The sequence below is a fragment of the Ziziphus jujuba genome, chromosome 7 (genome assembly GCF_031755915.1).
Source record: "Ziziphus jujuba cultivar Dongzao chromosome 7, ASM3175591v1".
NCBI lineage: Eukaryota > Viridiplantae > Streptophyta > Magnoliopsida > Rosales > Rhamnaceae > Ziziphus > Ziziphus jujuba.
Genome location: NC_083385.1, coordinates 9,353,649 through 9,371,592, shown reverse-complemented (window position 1 = coordinate 9,371,592; position 17,944 = coordinate 9,353,649). Strand labels below are relative to the sequence as shown.

Sequence of the window (17,944 nt, the reverse complement as noted above, 5' to 3'; positions counted from 1 at the left end):
AATGGATAATCCGATTAATGCACTGCACAGGAAGAACACTGTCCAGATTCAAACCAAAGTTCCAATCATTTAGATAAAGAAAATGTTTAAAAAAATTACAAATGGCCGATTAACAACGAGGTCCAAAAGCCAATAAAAACAAGATACTTTAATCTATGGCCTGTCATATATGACATCCGTGGATCTCACCGTGGCTTCCATTAAATAAAGCAATTTTAAACAAGATAAGTGTATTTATTAATAATTACCAAAAAAAGTGTATTTATTAGTATATCTACGTGAAAGAATCCAAAAATATTTGGCGTACACCAAATAGCATCCTTCTTTTTGATGACATAACAACAACTGAAGATTATAAATAACGGCAACGAAACTGCATTTGCTAAAATCAGGAATTAATTTTTTATTGTTATTTTATTACAAATATTATTATTATTATTATTATTATTTGCTTATCTTAAAGACTCACGCATGACGTATGGCCCAATATAAAATATTGCACAGATTTTATACATTTGCCTATTATCAACTATAGATTATGTAAAATAAAGAAAAAAGATAGGGACTTTTCACTTATTATTTTTTTATCAAAAAAACAAAAAGTGAACTTAATAAAAAATGATAAATAAATAAATAATAGTGTCATTACATTAACTCTTACGTGGCCAGACTTCATTGGGTTCTACTCAGCCGGCACTGTACATGGCTTATCTTTTTACTACTCTTCCTTCCTCATTATAAACCAATGCACAAAACAGCTGCAGCGAAAGTCTGCAGCACCCTGCATTCTCGGCCCACGTTTTGTAGATTTTGCTGGTTTTTGTTTTTCTGGCAAACCAATCAAGTGTACTTATATATACAAGCACTAATTCTTCCTCATGGGCTCTATAGAAAGGTGACTTTTTAATCTAACTATTTAGTTTTCACACCAAAAATTTGTATACTTCATTGTTTATTCTTATATGGGTGTTGCTTGGGTTGGTTTGTCCTTTGGGTTTGTTCTTCTTGTTCTGCTTTTATTTAGCCCACGACCAGAGGTTGTCACCGTTGATATTCATGAAGCTAAGGAATTGATCAAGTCTGGCTATGGCTATTTGGATGTTAGGTACGTTGAGATTCTTCTCTGTTCTATAATTTCGTAGGGTTATTCTTTTAATTTTCTTCACGAATCACTGAATCATGAAGGAAATTTCAACTGGGATTTCGAAATTATTGTGGGTTTTAATTAAATTTGCGATAGGACGGTGGAGGAGTTCAAGGAGGGTCATGTGGATGCACCAAAGATTTTCAATATTCCTTACCTGTTTAATACACCAGGAGGTACTTAATTAACTCTCCATTCATACAAATTATTTTCCAATATTTTCTTCAATTAAATTATATATATATATATATATATTTGTGCATAAGAAAATCAATTATTTGGGTTTCAGGAATGGTAAAAAACCCTGAATTTTTGGAAAAGGTTTCATCTACTTGCAAGAAAGAGGAGCGTCTGATCGTGGTAATTTATCTAATTTCACGAATTCTTCATAAGAAAGTTCTTTTGGCATTCTTTGTTAAACTTTATCATTTTCCCTGTAAACAAACAAGCATGCAAAATCTTCTGGTATCTGATTAAACTTTTACCGATCTAGGGTTGTCGAAGTGGGGTCAGATCGTTATCTGCAGCTGCTGATATGCTGAAAGATGTAAGTAGATTCAAATTTTATGTTACCAAAATTTTCAAGGTTCTTAATTAGTTGATAGCTCATGTCAATCTGGTAAATCCAATAAATAAATAAAATATGCATATATCCTATTTGACCATTTTCATATTTGTTCCTTCTTTCTCTTTAATGTTTATTGTATGGAAATGGCAGGGATTCAAAGATGTACGCAACATGGGAGGAGGTTATCTGGCTTGGCTTGAAAATAGGTTTTCTATTAAGAAGCCAGAAGACGAGCTCCAACAAGTTATAAAGCTCAAAGAAGTTATAGACAAACCTTAATTTGTATTTTCCAATGTATATGTACTACTTTCTATTCTTCTCAATGTTAATGCCTCATTTCCTATATATGGAGGAAAATGTGGAAAATTAAAATCAACAAAATAAATAATAATAAAAACTATCATGGTGGTTTTCTATGAAATACATTCCATTGATTTTAGCTTAATATAAGCTGATATATGAAGCGAGTAAATTTTGTCTTCCTTGGTATGTCACAAAAAACAGAGGCATGATTGCAGTGATGGTGGGTTAGAAAAATCAGTGTCTCTGTTTTAGATTGGGCTCCAATCTATGAGTTTGCCTTTTCTTTTAAGACAATTTATGTAACTTTTAGAAACACGGAACTAATACTTTTATTAGAATTTTTGTTTCAAATTATCTTATAGCATTATTGCTTTTGGTATACATAAGACTAAAAACGCAAAAACTTGAAAGCAAAAATAAAATCAAGAGTTGTTAATTCCTAATATACAGAGTTTAAAAATAAACTAAAAAATTCAATAAAATTTATTAATCGACTATTTGAATAATACGGCTTCCAATATTAAGTTTAATTGGAGACTAAAAATATTAATTCCTGATGCCTAGGGCCAAATAAATAGCAATTAATTATATAGAATATTAATTTTACAAATAATAATAAGTTGATTCACTAACCTAGATGGCATACATATAATGAGTTGTACAATGTGAGCACTGAAATTTTAAGCCATGTCCATCTTTAATATTCTCTTCTCATGATTAAATTTTTTTTTTTTTTTTAATTTTTGAATTGGGCTCGTTGTCTGAAATCTTTTATTTATTTATTTATTTGCTCAATCATGCATGATTCATTGGCACAAAATGCACCTTGAAATTACTTATTTTCCAGTCTAGTTCATCAGATTTCAGAGTTCAGACCTCACTTGTGGAACACAGATTTTTAATTTACACCACAATATTAAAACCTTATATACTTCAAAAAATTTGAGCTAAGACTCGATCCCGGGCACACACAGGCTGGGATGTGGAAACTCTGCCACTTGATCAATCAAAATCACATACCTTTACTGTTTGTATTTACATTATTATAATCAAGTGTTGCTCGTAACCAAAACCCAGAAAAAAAAACATATATATATATTATTAAAGTGGGGAGCTTAGTTAGGTCATTTATTGAGTTTGAAGGGACAGTACAGATGAAAGCTTGGTTCCCCTACCAACCCTGCCTTGTTGGCCTCAATGCATTCATTGCGTAGTAATAGTAGACCCATTAGGATAGCTATCTACTATCCCAACCACCATTATTATAAGACACCTTACCTCTTAGTCTTAGGGAACTACGTGGAATTTAAAATTATAAATTTTAAAAAAAAATATACAGATTTTTTGGAAATAGAGGTAAAAATTTTAAAATATTTTTAAGAGATTTTTTAAATGTAGTATTTTTTTTATTTTAAAAAATTAATATTTAAAAAAATTTTAATAAATTTTTTATTTTGATTTTTTAATATAAAAAATTAGTTTGATTATTCAAATATAAAAATTCAAAATTATTTTTTATTTTAATATTATATAAATTTAATTGAATGTAATATATTTTTTTATATCATTATTATAATATTTAAGAGGTAGATAATTTATATAAAAAAAATATTACAAGTAAAATAATAAATATTTATAAAAAATAAAAATAGAGAGTTTAAATATAAAATTTGTTGGAAAGTATTTTTAAATTTTATTAGTTATTTTAAAAAATATTTTTTATTTTAAAAAATATACTATTTTATCTTAAAGAACCCATTGTATGCTCTTATGATAATTTTCAACATAGATTTCAAATATAGGTTTTAGAGAGTAGCTGGATTTTAGTGGTCATCTAGAACGCATTACAATTAACAGCAATATATATTTTTATCCTATTCAAGCCGTATCTTTCATTTATTTATTTTTTTAGAATTAGTGAACCTTGCATTTCAACACAGTTTTTGTTAGAGTCGTTGATCCGAATTCTTGTTGATCCGATCCAAAAAGCTCGCGGTGCAACTCATTTGATAAAATCTATTTTGAGAGGAAAAATGGGCTCTGTGGTGGAAGCGGAGGTCGAGGGGACCTTTCTAATTTTTAGTTTATTCCGTCCGTATAATATATATATATATATATTTCGGGGGTTTTTTTCGGTTGTATTCTTTGAGGATTTTAATCACTCTATTTTGCTCACCTTTTGTACCAAGCTTCATTAAGAAAAGCTTGCCTCTCTTTGTCCGTAGTTTTTCCTGTTAAAGATTTTCCATGTAAATCTATGTGTTCTATTTTATTTTTTTATTGCTATTGTTTTATTTTATTTTTCGTAACAGTTTTCATAACGAATCGGTTAAGTGATTCTCTTAGCTTGACAATGATATATAAATAAATTGCCGAGAAATCGAAATATTTTTGGATAAATTATATTAATCAATACTAAATTTATGATGATGAGCAATACCTCCAATGGTTGAATATTTGTATTTATGCATGAAAATATAAATTTAAATAAGATAGAATGTCAAACTTTTTGGATAAGTTATACATTAAGTGCTTTGTTAAAAAATAAAAAATATTAAATTTCTAGCCAGTGGCCCGCTGGAATAAAAATTCACATAATCGACGTTTTCATATATTTTTTATTTTATTTATTTTCCTCTTATTTTTTAATTTTTTAATTTATTCTTTTCACTTTGCTCTCTATTTGTATATATTCGAAAAATACAGAGGAGTCTATTTCTTTAATTGTTGAATTTGTGTATTTTTCGTCCTGTTATCACTTTGTTTCTGTTTCAACTTTAGTAGGGATTCATAATCATGTTGCCGAACCAGCGGATTTAATAATCTGACAGCAAAATTCCCAAACGAACCTGCAGAATCAATAAAATAGAGCAATTTATATAAATTAGAAATGGGCTAATTTTGTATTTTGATTTCAATAAAAATTTATTTATTTATTTATTTTTTTGACCATTTCATGGAAGAGATCGGGGACAGAGACATAATCACGTTCAGACTTTCAAATGTGCAGTGCCTGTCTCTATGCCTCATGGCCTTTGAGATCAGTCACTGGGACCCATTTTATGGTCATCATGCAAAACTGGTTCGTCAAACTGACATTCTATGCATGTTTCTCTTAAATTTTTTCTGATGAACGGTCTCAAATTCAGGCACAGCAAAAGCCCACATTTCCTATATGTCGTTTCATTTATGATCTGCAATGAAGTTTGCAATGGAATCGATTAAATAGCAAACCGGGTATTCGTTTTTTATGTGGATTTGTGAAAATTGTCAAAACCCAGTAGCAGAATTGGTTCAAAGATTCTTGATTTGAGTTAGAAAATGATGGAGCATATGCTAGAAGAGAGGTCTTTGGCTGAAACTCCCACATGGGCAGTTGCTACTGTAATTTGTGTAATGGTTCCTCTTGGGTTCCTTGTTAATTCCTGTTTGGAACATTTTGGAAAGGTAACCAATTCATTCTTTTTTTATGGTTTTTTTTTTTTTTTTTTTTTTTTGGTTGGTTTCTTAAATCTATAAATTTGATAACATTCTTTTCTTTAATTCCTATAGTGGTTGGGTAAGACTCATAGGAAATCTCTACTTGCTGCTCTGGAGAAGATCAAAGAAGGTAATTAAAAAAAAAAACAAAAAAAAAAAGAAGAAAAAAGTTAAAAGAGGGTTTGTTTTTTAGTTAAAAAGAGTTTTTTGTTAATAGTATTTTGATCATTATGAAAACAGAGCTAATGCTTTTTGGGGTTCTATCGTTATTGATGGGTCATTGGATTATAATTGTGGCCAAGATTTGTGTTAAATCGACGGTTCAGGACAACCGTTTTTATCCATGTGCAATGAAGCATGGATCCCATTCTGTTAGACATAGTTTTGTCTCAAGCTCAGATTATTTGAATAAGTCGGTTTTTGAAGAGCATCACAAGCATGGCTTTCATGATTATTGTCCTAAGGTAGTTTCTTCCTCTGTCATTTTCTGATTCTGGATTTCATATGGCATTCAAAGTAGCTATTCTTATTTAGAAATGGAAGAACTAATAGACTATATGAGAAAATGACCACCCTTTTGATCTCTCCATTTGAGTGTGCTGAGATTTCTTTTAAATTTTGCAGGGTAAAGAATCTTTTGCATCTCATGATAGTCTTGAACAGCTTCATCGTTTCGTATTTGTGCTCGGTGTTACACATGTTTTTTACAGCTTCGCCTCCATTGCTTTTGCTATGATTAAGGTTGGGGTGATCTTTTTTTATTATAATTTATGTCCTCTTAACTCTCCCATGCACATTTTTTACTAAGTTAGTTAATGTAGATTTATAGCTGGAGAATATGGGAAAATGAAGCCAAAACCAATGCCCAGAGCATACCAGGTGCACATTTTTTAGCTGATTATAACGATTTATTATTTTTTTTCTCTTTATTTCTTTTTTTTTTTTTTTTACTTATATATTTAATTGTCCCTTCACTTCCTTATTTTTTTTTTAAGTTCCTTGGGATATCTTTGCAAATAAATTTTCTCCTGCTCCACAAGCTATGCCAAATAGTATGAAAATGAGGAGACTATCTACTTTTATTTCTCATCGAACATCGCATTCTTGGAGCCAACACAGAGTTCTCGTTTGGCTGGTAATCTTCTTAAACAATGTCTCCTTTTCTTTGTTTTTGGTTCAAGTGCTTGAAATCTTGCAACTTTGCTCAGTGTGAGTACAACTTAAGTCATGTCACAACTATATCAGCTAATAAAAAAAAGCAAAAAAAAAAAACGACCTGCTTTGCTTTCTTAAGTGCTTTATCATTTGAACTTGCAGCTCTGTTTCTGCCGCCAGTTCTGGAGCTCTATAAACCGATCGGACTACATGGCTCTGCGTTTGGGATTCCTCACCGTGGGTTTTTCCCCTATCTAAATCAGTGTTCTTGATGTTTTTTCTTTTGTAGGATCTATTTTTATCTCACACAAGAAAAATTATGTCTTGCAAGTTGTAAACCACACACTGCTTTCTGTTATCCATTGCATACATTTTTCATAGCTTTTATGGTCTCTATTGTAGAAGCATCAACTTCCTTTGACGTATGATTTCCATAGTTATTTGCTTCGGAGCATGGAGGATGAGTTTCGTCACATTGTAGGCATCAGGTACCACCTTTTTACTATTCTTTGATCATTTGGAGCTTATATTTTCATATCATCATTGCCCTGATTTGTATAGAAAAGATAAACAAGAAATATATGGATCCTGTAAACCCTTTAAAGGCAAATTCCTTTATAGGATGTATTCTTTGTACAAATAATTGTGAATGTTTGGTATTGGTGTTCTCAGCTGATGTATTTTGGATGTCTTTTTGCAGTGTGCCTCTTTGGATATATGCCATATTTTGCATATTTCTAGATTTTCATGGTAATTTTCTATGAATCTGAATTGTCCTTGTAATATTGATATATTTATTTTGGAGCTAATCTTTAAAGCATAAACTCCTACTTAATTACACATCCAGGAAGCAATATTTACTTTTGGCTTTCCTTTCTTCCGGCCATTGTAAGTAAACTCTGTTCTGTCCCCTTTTGAGTCTTCAACTTCTCCATGCGTGCTTTACGTAGGCCTTGTATAATCGCCTTTTTTCTTTTTTTTTTTTTTTTTTTTTTTTTTTTTTTTTTTTCTTTTCTTCTTTGTTGGATTATATATGATAGCTGATCCTGCTTATCGGAACCAAGCTCCACAGAGTGGTGGTAAAGTTGGCAGTTGAAATCACAGATAATTCCCCGGCCTTCGAAAACCATCAGTTTAACCTGAGGGATGACCTATTTTGGTTTGGAAAGCCCAAGTTTCTATTGCAGTTAATACATTTCATATCCTTCCAGGTAAGTATATCAATAACATCTGTTTTTCCACTTCAAAATATACTTTTAGAACCATATTCTGCACTCTTATCTATTCTACTGGTATTTGTTGTAGAATGCATTTGAGATGGCAAATTTCATCTGGTCCTTGGTAAGAATTTAGTCATATCTTCAAATTTAATACCGGCACATGAAGTGTTGCATTTCTTTTCTTTCTACTACAATGAGTTGTTGGTGGTGCTTATTCATGATGTTTTACTGTCACATTTTGTTTTCAGTGGGAAATTAGAGAACCTTCATGTTTCATGGACAACCGCATTTTCCTTGTCGTCCGCTTGATTTTTGGGTATAAATTAACCACTAAAACACCATTTCCTAAGCAGTTACAATATATATGGTGTCATATTCTTGGTTACCAAACGTTTTTGCATTATGACCAGAATCTTACTGCTCATCACTGCAGGGTAACTTCCCAGTTCTGGTGTAGCTATATAACATTCCCACTCTATGTTATAATCACACAGGTTAGATTTTTTTAGTTCTTCACAATCTCATTCTTTCATTATCCATTACTTTCCCTCTCTCTGTTTCTCACAGTTGATCATCTAATTCTAGATGGGTTCGAGGTTCAAGAAATCAGTAATGACCGAAAATGTAAGAAAATCTCTATCAGGATGGCAGAGAAGAGTTAAGGCAAGAAAAAGTACACCCTCTTCTGCTGCACTCCTGACTGCAACATCTTCAGTTTCTACCGTGTACGACATGAACAAGATCAGTGAATCTGGCTCGAATAGCAGCATGGAATTAGGAAAGTCCTTTAGACTCCAAGATACATGTCTATCGAATAGAGAGGCATCTATAGGACAGGATCAAAGTTGTGGAATATTGAATGGTGATGGGAATTTACAACTTTCTGGTTTTGCTTTCGACAGTAGAAGCAGTGATGGTAAAGATAATGATAATGGTGCAACAAATGAGTTGCTCCTTTTACCACCTTAAGCTCTTAATGTCCTATAGAATCAGCTTTTGTCATTGCTAAAAGCTTGATAGATATCAGTTGCTTTTGGACTATATTAATTCTACTAATGATTATACAGCAAAGAATTTTTTGTAAATCCAACTAAAAGGCTAAACTGCCATATAATGGAAAATCAATAGAAGGCAAATATGAAATATATATATAGATATATAGCCAAAGCCATTTTTACTGGATTTCAGGGTCAATTGGCCCTCCAACCTACTCTTTTTCAACCTGGTGTGCAAAATGGAAGGGACATGAAATATTGTGAACAATTTTCTTTAGAAGGAAAGTGGTTTTTGGATCGAAAGGCATCAATAATCTTCTACAAGTTCAAACTTATGTCCAAGAGTAGAACATGATTGTTTTTCAAAAGTAATGTTAATGTTAATCTACTCATCAATCGTAAAGTTCTTTAAATTAGGCTACGTATTTTCAATTATTTCATTTCAGCTGGTGTTTTTTTTTTTAATTTTTTCAACTTCATTTTGATTTTTCATGTGAGACATGTTATTATGATGCTATAAATTTTCTTCTTTTTTTCAATTCTATCTTTTAATTTTTTAAGTTGATTATATTTTGAATTACAATTTAAATTATTTATTATTCATATATTGAAATCAAAATTAAATTTGAAACTGAGTAGAATAAAGGTACAACATGAATTAATATTCGAATCGCATATATATATATATATATATATTTAAAAAAAAAAAAAACTATGAACTATGCTATTTATTTCTAAACACCTCCCTCCCCCCTCCCAAACAAAAAAAAAAAAAAAAAAAAAAGGAAGATAATTCATTTACTGATTTTCATTACCAAACATGTCTCCATTAATTGGTTTTAACATTTACACGAGAGTATTATTCAAGACACTTTTTTGAAAATTGGAGTTGATAGTTATCAAAATATTTTGGAAGGGAAGCTTCTATTTGCACGACTAATTTTTCTACCCACACAGCTCCTTTTATAAAATATCTAAAATATACTTTCTGATATCTTTCTCTAATTTATATTTATATTTTGCATAATCGTTGATCATCATTAATACAGTGCCCTTCCCTTTTGCTCTCAACCAAAAAAATTTACAGGAAGCACATGCATGCAGATGGAAAGACGGCGTCATAGTTAAATTTCAAAGGTCAGAGAAAATTATGAGAATGGGAAATGGATTTTATGATGCATTTGGTACGCAGCATAGGTTCGGTTCGGATAGAACGAACAGTGCAGAATCGAACAGAATAAAACAGTGGTTACCACTTGCTTAGGAGAGTAGAAAAGAAAGAGTAGCATAGTCTGGCGTCAGATAGCTGCGAAATAAAGAAAGAATAATATTTTTGGAAGGATGTAAAGGCTGGCATCCGGATTCTGAATAATGTTCAAGGTACGGCTCTATTTTCACCATGAGAGAGTGAGACCGATTTCATGCGGAGGTCTTTTATGAATCTTTGGTGTTTTGTTTTCATATATTTATTATTTATAAGCTCGGTTCATGTTAATGATATTTATTTTAAAATTTGTTAATTACTGTCTCAGACCACCTATGTATTTAAAATAGAGTGTTTTGAGTTGGCGAACCCAAAATTCAAAGAAGAGAGAGCTGAGAACATGTGCAAACAGGGAAGAATTTAAGTCGGGCAAACGAAAGCAAGTGCAAAACCAGAAGCATCTCCTACAGGGTACTTCCCATTTTGAAGAACCAAACTATAAAAGGCCCAATCCTAACATTAAGCTCACTAAAGTTAATTGGATATGATGGGCTTCGGCATTCCAGGCCTTATAAGCTTAGATGTGTCGGGTAGAAGGGATCTTCATGATGATATGCGGCTTCCTTGTGAAGGGGCAGCATAAACAATATTCTTTTTTTCTTTTTTTTCTTTTTTTTATGAAAAGCATAAACAATATTATAAATGGCAGAAAGACTACCATATATATCACTAATATGGAGCACATCGACGTTATTTGCATTGAAATAAACAAACAGGCGCCTAATGGAGACGAGAGTGATGCGCTTACATGCCTTCTGGAATCTTAGAGCGTTGTGTTAATTTACCAAATCTTAGTCGTCGACACTCATTGGATCGGGTCAAACAGAAACTTAGAAAACTTTTTTTATTGGGCCCAAAATTTTTAAATTTAAAATATTTATTTTTACCTTCAAAATTGTTTTGTTGATTTTAGTATTCTAACAAATAAGGGATTGTTTCAATCGTATTGTACAAATCATCAATTGCAAAAGTCCGAACAGCAGGTTCCGGGGTACTGAAATGGCAATTTGCTTCCCTAAGGAAATCTAAATAGCATTTAGGCAAAAATTCTAAAAGTTGGTAGTATTTTATGGGGTTTTTTTTGAAAAATAGCCACTTGTCTGATTTAAAATTGAAAAATAGCAAAAAAAATTTTTTTTAAAAAAAATAACCAACTTGTAACACATTTGGACCAAAATATCCTTTATTATATTTTTTTAAAATTTTTTTCCTGGTTTCCTTTTACCTTTCCCTTTCAAAACTTAGCTAGGGCTTTCTCTTTCTAATTTCCCTTTCAAAAAACACCATTGCAGTCACCACCAAGAGCTAGTCATCATTGCAGCCGCATCATTGCCATAGCCATAGCCATCAAGAGCTAGTCATCACTGTAGCTACACCATTATCGTCGCCACCAAGAGCCAGTCGTTGTAGCACCAACACCATTGCCATCGCTGCATCTGCACCATTACTGTCACCGCCAAAAGTTAGTTGTCGCCACAGCTGCAAGTTGCGTCTGTGTTGATGCTGCCGCAACTACCTATTCTTCTTTCTCTAACTTTTTTTTTTTTTTTTGGCTAGTGGTTGATTATTTATGAACTGTTGTAATATTGGAATTTTGCTTTAGCAAAGTAATTAATCCAAGAAAATTTTATATATGAACTCGTTGAAAAAAAAAAAAAAACAAAGGATTTAGACATGGCCATTGAAGATTTGGAAGTAGAAGAGGAGGACCCATTTCTTAGATTCATCGAATATGCCAGATCCATAATATCCCTTGAAGAAAAAGAAGAAGAAGACCAAGATATAGATCCCAAAATTGGAAATGGAAAAGAGACCAAACGACCCAATTGAAATTGGATTTCTTCTCAAATCCTCAAGACTTGTACTGCTTATTTCAGTGATGCTACCCCAGCAATTCTTCTCTTTGATATCACTCAGGAGGTACAGAGCTTTTTTTTTTCTTTTTTCTTTTTTACACTTAATTTCATATTTTTTCAATGTATTCTCTGGTGTTTGGTTAATGAGAAAATTGAGGGAAAAGAAAAGAAAAAATCCAAAGTTTGAACCTTTGTTTTGGGTTTTTGGTTATGGAAATGGGTAAAGGTAAAGATTTTAGATTGGCCAAGTTTTATTTCTACTAATGGGGAATTGGGGATGTGTGGAATGTTGTAGGTGTGGAGTGAGCAACATAGAGATGGAACTACTAAGAAGAGGCCTGAATGTATCAACCAGTTGAGGAAGAAATATAGAAGAGCAAAGCTTCCAAACACTGTTATGATTGATTCCATTTATAAAAAAAATTTCTTGTCTTTGAGTAGTGTTTTGGAAGCTATTATTGTCAATGCTTATTTGCTCCCAGGTACTCTTTGCAAATCTAAAAATCCTTATGTTGTTTTACTTCAATGGAGGCTTCGTGTGGCTAAATAATAAAGTGAAGTGGAATAAATCTATTATGCAAAAAACTTTCATTTAAAAGGGAAAAAGATATATAAAAGTATACATTTAGATTCTTCTTCTTCATTGCTCCAATTGATTTCCTTTTTCCCTTTAGGTTTTTTTGTATGTACTTCTTTTTCTTCTTCCATGAGTGATCTGGAAAGTGAGTTCTGTAAACTAGATAGTTAACTCATAATCATGCTATTGATAAATTTGGATCCTCATGATAAATTTGGTTCCTACTTTAGAAACTTATTTCAAATTGAAAAAGGAAATTTCCTATGGTTGAATGTGGATATCCTACTGAAGAAAAAGAGTAAAACTTACAACAAAAAATTAAGCATATGAGCTGGGTGGTGATGTTTTTTTTTTTTTTTTTTTTTTTCACTTTTATCATGTTTATAGATGCATATTCTTTATTATATTAGATTTTTAATTGTAAAGATAATAGTGGCTTATAATGTTTATTTAACGAAGATAACGATGTGTTATTGATGTAAGGATAACTAATTGACCTTAAAGAAAATATACCATGTTTATTTATTAGAATTTCATTATGCACAAACATATTACGAACTCAATTGCAGATTCTGAAAAATTTTCCACTTATTGGAAAAATTTTCCTCTAGTCGGAAATCTCATATGGAACTAATTGAAGCTTCTCGATAATTTTCCGCTTGGTGGAAAATTTTTCCTCCAAGCAGAAATCGTTTTCCTCCTATTGAAAATTTTTTCTTCCTGTTGGAAAATTTTTCCTCCAAGCGAAAATTGTTGAATAATATTTACTCCTATCGAAAACTAATTTCCTCCACTTGAAAAATCAATTTTTAATAGATTATTTAAGCTAATAGTGGAGTAAAAAAATTGAGAGTGGAGACAAAAAATATATTGACGTTTAAAATCAATAACCATTTTAAAGAAAAGAAAAAATGATATATATTTGTTTTACTTTTCAAAATCATTTGGATATTTCATAAAATGAGATGTAAACTAAAGATTTAAAATCAACTCCAAAAAATCTCTTTTCATTTGGGATTAAATTCTAAAAAAAAAAAAAATTCCTAATAAATCTTCCATCGTCGAGTAGAAAATATAATATCCAAAATATGAAATAATTATCAAAATATATTAAACCATAACACTAAATTAAAACTTCCTAATTCGAAGCGTAAGACAATGGATTTATACATCTCTGCCTATAATGTCTAACACCACCGCATCGGCTACATTTACGTTCAATAACATCTTCACCTTCAGATGGTATGCGTTGCATCCTCGACCTAGCGGCTGGCCTACGTGCCCATCTCGGAGGAAGAACAATACGACTTACCACATCATCCGGAGCATGCCACTATTTTTCATCTAACACAGGGTAAGTGAACTCAGCATAAGCTGCACGATATGCATCCGCAGTATAGTAATGAGAACACATGTTATAAGGAGCAATTGTTATTATCCTCTGTTTTGACACGTGTAAGAGTCTCAGGGTTATTATCCTCTATTTTCAAAAATTCTCACAACAAATATTTCTCCATTTTTAAATGTGGTTGCACGCAGTTGCCATTTACAAGTATTTTCCAAGCATACAACCTCATACCGTTGTGTAGTTGACCATGTCACCTTGAACTCCTTATTTTCACGCATGCAATAGACACTCAGTTTATTCTGTAAGTCACGTTTGTTGGGAAATAATTGTCCAACTACAATGCTCTCACAGCCAGTGAACTTTGACGAAAATATGGCCATAGAACCACTTCTGTTGCTCGATGATATGTGGTCACTTGTAGCATGATGAACCCTAATATCATCAACTCTTTCATTGTTCATTTCAGAATGCATATCATTATCATTGTCCGGCAACTCATGATCAAAATCTACATCATTATGATCAACATCATCCCCTGCTACATTGTAATTCTCATAATGATCAATATTATGCAATTGCTCATACTCCTCATTGTTAGGAAACCGTTAAGCATAGTCACCTCCAACATTAATTCCTTTATGGATGTTAAATGATATCCAGGCCCCACAAACATCAACTTGATCTCTAAACTGAGTTTCGTAAACCATAATTTCCTGAGATGTAGCCTGAATAGATTCAGTACCGAAAACTTGTGGTAGACGAACGTCAATTGGAGGACAAGCAAAAGAATGAAGATTACTCCCACTATCCAAAGCAAATGCTATTTGATAAACATTTCTAGATACATGTTCAACTTTCGCATCATTGTCATCCTTCCATTCCTCACTTCTTGAAGAAAGCATTTCAATCTCTATCACAGCGTATTTCTGTAGGATCCAAATTTTTTGCACATCGTCCATATATCTATTTTAGCTTTAGCAAATATTCATTTCGATCTATCTCAATAGAATTAAAAATCTCATCCTCTAACTCTGATTTTGTGCATCTCTTGCCGACGGAAACTATTATATTTTTACCATTTCGATATTCCCAATTACCACCATCATTTTGTACCAATGTTCCATTGTATAAAACTGCAATTACAATATCATCATCTTCCATTTTACTACAAAATTAAATGAATAAGATTAAACTAAATCAATAAATATATAAAAATTTGAATAATACTAAACAAATATATTAACTATATTAAAAAAGTTGATTCTGTTTTTTTTTTTGGGCCAAATATAGCTTTTTCCTACTGGCGGAAAATTGGCGAAAAATTAGTGGAAAACTTGCAAAAACTAACAAACTGGAGGAAAATAGTGGAATTTCATCTTTTTTGCCAAATTTCCTTTATTTTTACTGTTTTTTAAAATTTTTCAGTTTTACACAAATTTTCCCTCATTTTCAAACCATATGCCACCTAAATATCTTTAAACTCACATATAACAGCTCATAAATTAATTTCTTGCATACCCATATTAAATAAAAAGCTTAAAAATTCCAAAACTAACAAAAAATACAAGAAAAAAGAGAAAAAAAAAATACGTATTTCCTTAGTTTCATCTAATAAGAAAAAAGATAAAATTTTTACTTGAGTTTAGTTTCAGATATGAGAAAATACAAGAAAATGAGAGTGAGAGGAGATGAGATGCAAAGAGTGGCCTGTTAGAGAAACCCTTGCATGAACAGCTATGTAGAGGAAGAAGGAAAGGGTAAAAAAAATTTATTGCGTAATTTTCAATTTTATCATGGGTATTTTTGTCCCAAGGTGGCTAGTTTTTTTTTTTAAAAAAAAATTTTGCTATTCTTCAAAAATCATATTAGGGGGTGGCTACTTTTCGAAAAAACCCTATTTTATGATCAAAGCTTGCCACAAGCCCATACAATGTAAATTGACTCAATTTCATAGGCCCATGTATATTGTACGTGGACAACGGCCAGTCTAAGACGTCCAAAACATGAAAAAACATAAGCGAAATGGTATTTCATAATTCATACTCAGAATCAAAGCAGTGCATGCTTCGTCAAAAAATAAAAAAAAAAGAACGGAACTAGGGTCTCAAAATCTGCCAATTGATGACAGCAAAAAGCAAACTTTAGAGCAAAGCAAAGCAGGACTGTAACAGTACGAATAATGCCTAACTGAAGAAACAAAAAACTCATAAGACATTCAACTTTAAAATAAGACAGATCAATTCCATTGCAGCATTGCCTAAAGTAATGCAAGTCTTTCCTGATTGTTATTTGGAGGTATCGAACAAAGATTATTGATATAAGTTTTCTTGCCTCACTACTTTGTTCATATCGTTTGCTTTTGATAGTTTAAATTTGTTTGTTTGTTTTTTTTATATATTTATTAGTATCCGTTATTTGTCTTTTTTGCAGGTGAACCATTTATCAATAGACAAGCCTTACCAAATCAGCAGTGCAAGTACCATGAGAAATGGAAAAGCAATGAGTTGGGTAGGCATGTTCCCAATCACGGAGAAGACATACTTGTCCTGGCTATGACAACTTCCATTGGTTTGTTTTTATGAAACGGCATGACGATAATGTAACAGCCCAGCCTAGACCATCCGTATGTAGATATTGTCCGCTTTGGGCCTGGAGAATCCTCTTACATCCCAGCCCTCACAGGTTTAAAACGCATCTACAAGGAAAAGGTATCCACACGCTTATAAGCCATGCTTCGTTCTCCTTTCCAACCGATGTGGGACTTCATAATCCTCCCCCCTTGGGGTCCAGCGTCCTCGCTGGCACACCGATCCGAGTACTGGCTCTGATACCATCTGTAACAGCCCAACCCAGACCACCTGCATGTCACAGGTTTAAAATGTGTCTACAAGGGAAAGGTATCCACACGCTTATAAGCCATGCTTCGTTCTCCTTTCCAACCGATGTGGAACTTCACAGTAATCCATTTAGATCCGAGATAATCGATAACTATATCAAAACCCTGACAAGTGTACTTGGAAGGTAACCTTTTTTCCTTTTAAATTGTTAAAAGGTGAATGTAATCTGTAATTTTGGCAATATTAACTTAGTTGGTTGTTCCCAAAAAAAAAAAAAAAATTTAATTGGCCACTTCAAATACATTTTAAGCGACTTTTCATTGGCCAAATGTATTGGCCTTGTTTCATATTAGAGAACGAGCAGTTACTTAGGATGGTAGTGATTGATATAATTAGCTGAAATGCTGAAATGCAAGGTTATATGGCTATATCAATTTAGGATGAGGTATCAATTGTCAACATATAACTCTATTCTATTTGATACATAGTAGCTTTATAAAAGATTATACGTATACATATGCATATAATCTTACAAAATCAATCATGAAATCATTATATGTATACATATGCATATAATCTTACAGAATCAATCATGAAATCAGTCTAGTATAATTAAATTAGTAAGTTTTCTTTCATTGTGTCTTTATATCTTCTCCGTCAATATAGCCGTGTACCTTTAAAATTATATTTTGGCCATTCTTTATTTCAATGAGATATAATATAACCCAACACAAATATATATATATATTTTTTTGCTCAGTCAATCTTTAAATATCATTTTGATAAATGTATAAGATTTCGGATACCTTGTAATTGCTAGCTTCTCTTTAGTTATTATTTTATTTTATTTGTTTAGTTTTTTATTATATTAGTTCCTTAAACTTGTGGATATAAATTTAATTACAGCGAAGAAGAAGCATAAATGAAAATATATTCCATCTCAACTAACTGTTATTACAATTTTAGTGCGTTTGTAATTAACTAAGTTGTTTTGAAAATTGAAGGTGCTACTGCTTAATTAGGACATGACTTTTGTAATTGATTTTTTTGTTGTCTAGAGTTCAATGCATGTTTCATCAATTCTTTCAGAACTGCCTCAAGTACAATGTGTCTTACCTTATTCATATATTGATGCACATGAAAAAAATTGAGGTATTATTTGGTTTCAATTGATTGGATTTTCAATTTTTTTGCATT

General features: G+C 31.8%; 2 protein-coding genes across 3 annotated transcripts; both read left to right on the top strand.

The window, feature by feature from the left end:
• The first annotated feature begins 732 nt into the window (after window positions 1-732).
• LOC107424452 (thiosulfate sulfurtransferase 18) lies at window positions 733-2,133 on the top strand. Of its 2 annotated transcripts, XM_016034264.4 has the most exons (6): window positions 733-895; window positions 1,025-1,105; window positions 1,241-1,320; window positions 1,434-1,504; window positions 1,638-1,691; window positions 1,863-2,133. In XM_016034264.4, the coding sequence occupies exons 1-6, from the start codon at window positions 879-881 to the stop codon at window positions 1,989-1,991; spliced, it is 432 nt and encodes a 143-aa protein (XP_015889750.1). In that variant the 5' UTR covers window positions 733-878; the 3' UTR covers window positions 1,992-2,133. The 2 variants fall into 2 exon arrangements, with proteins under 2 accessions (XP_015889750.1, XP_015889749.3); XM_016034263.4 differs by having other exon boundaries at window positions 880-1,105.
• A 2,664-nt stretch (window positions 2,134-4,797) lies between these two features.
• LOC107406902 (MLO-like protein 4) lies at window positions 4,798-9,202 on the top strand. The gene is made up of 15 exons (XM_025069645.3): window positions 4,798-5,462; window positions 5,568-5,625; window positions 5,736-5,959; window positions 6,120-6,236; window positions 6,317-6,374; window positions 6,491-6,630; window positions 6,813-6,887; window positions 7,053-7,138; window positions 7,351-7,400; window positions 7,498-7,538; window positions 7,691-7,861; window positions 7,956-7,991; window positions 8,119-8,186; window positions 8,304-8,364; window positions 8,456-9,202. The coding sequence occupies exons 1-15, from the start codon at window positions 5,337-5,339 to the stop codon at window positions 8,837-8,839; spliced, it is 1,695 nt and encodes a 564-aa protein (XP_024925413.3). The 5' UTR covers window positions 4,798-5,336; the 3' UTR covers window positions 8,840-9,202.
• Window positions 9,203-17,944: the final 8,742 nt, after the last annotated feature.

Excerpts from the sequence above, each read along its gene's own strand:
- LOC107424452 (XM_016034263.4), top strand. The coding sequence starts at position 963 with ATGGGTGTTGCTTGGGTTGGTTTGTCCTTTGGGTTTGTTCTTCTTGTT. Across the intron at positions 1,321-1,433 it reads CCTGTTTAATACACCAGGAG|GAATGGTAAAAAACCCTGAA; the intron begins GTACTTAATTAA and ends TTTGGGTTTCAG. Across the intron at positions 1,505-1,637 it reads AAGAGGAGCGTCTGATCGTG|GGTTGTCGAAGTGGGGTCAG; the intron begins GTAATTTATCTA and ends TTACCGATCTAG.
- LOC107406902 (XM_025069645.3), top strand. The coding sequence starts at position 5,337 with ATGATGGAGCATATGCTAGAAGAGAGGTCTTTGGCTGAAACTCCCACA. Across the intron at positions 6,888-7,052 it reads TGCGTTTGGGATTCCTCACC|AAGCATCAACTTCCTTTGAC; the intron begins GTGGGTTTTTCC and ends TCTCTATTGTAG. Across the intron at positions 7,139-7,350 it reads CGTCACATTGTAGGCATCAG|TGTGCCTCTTTGGATATATG; the intron begins GTACCACCTTTT and ends GTCTTTTTGCAG.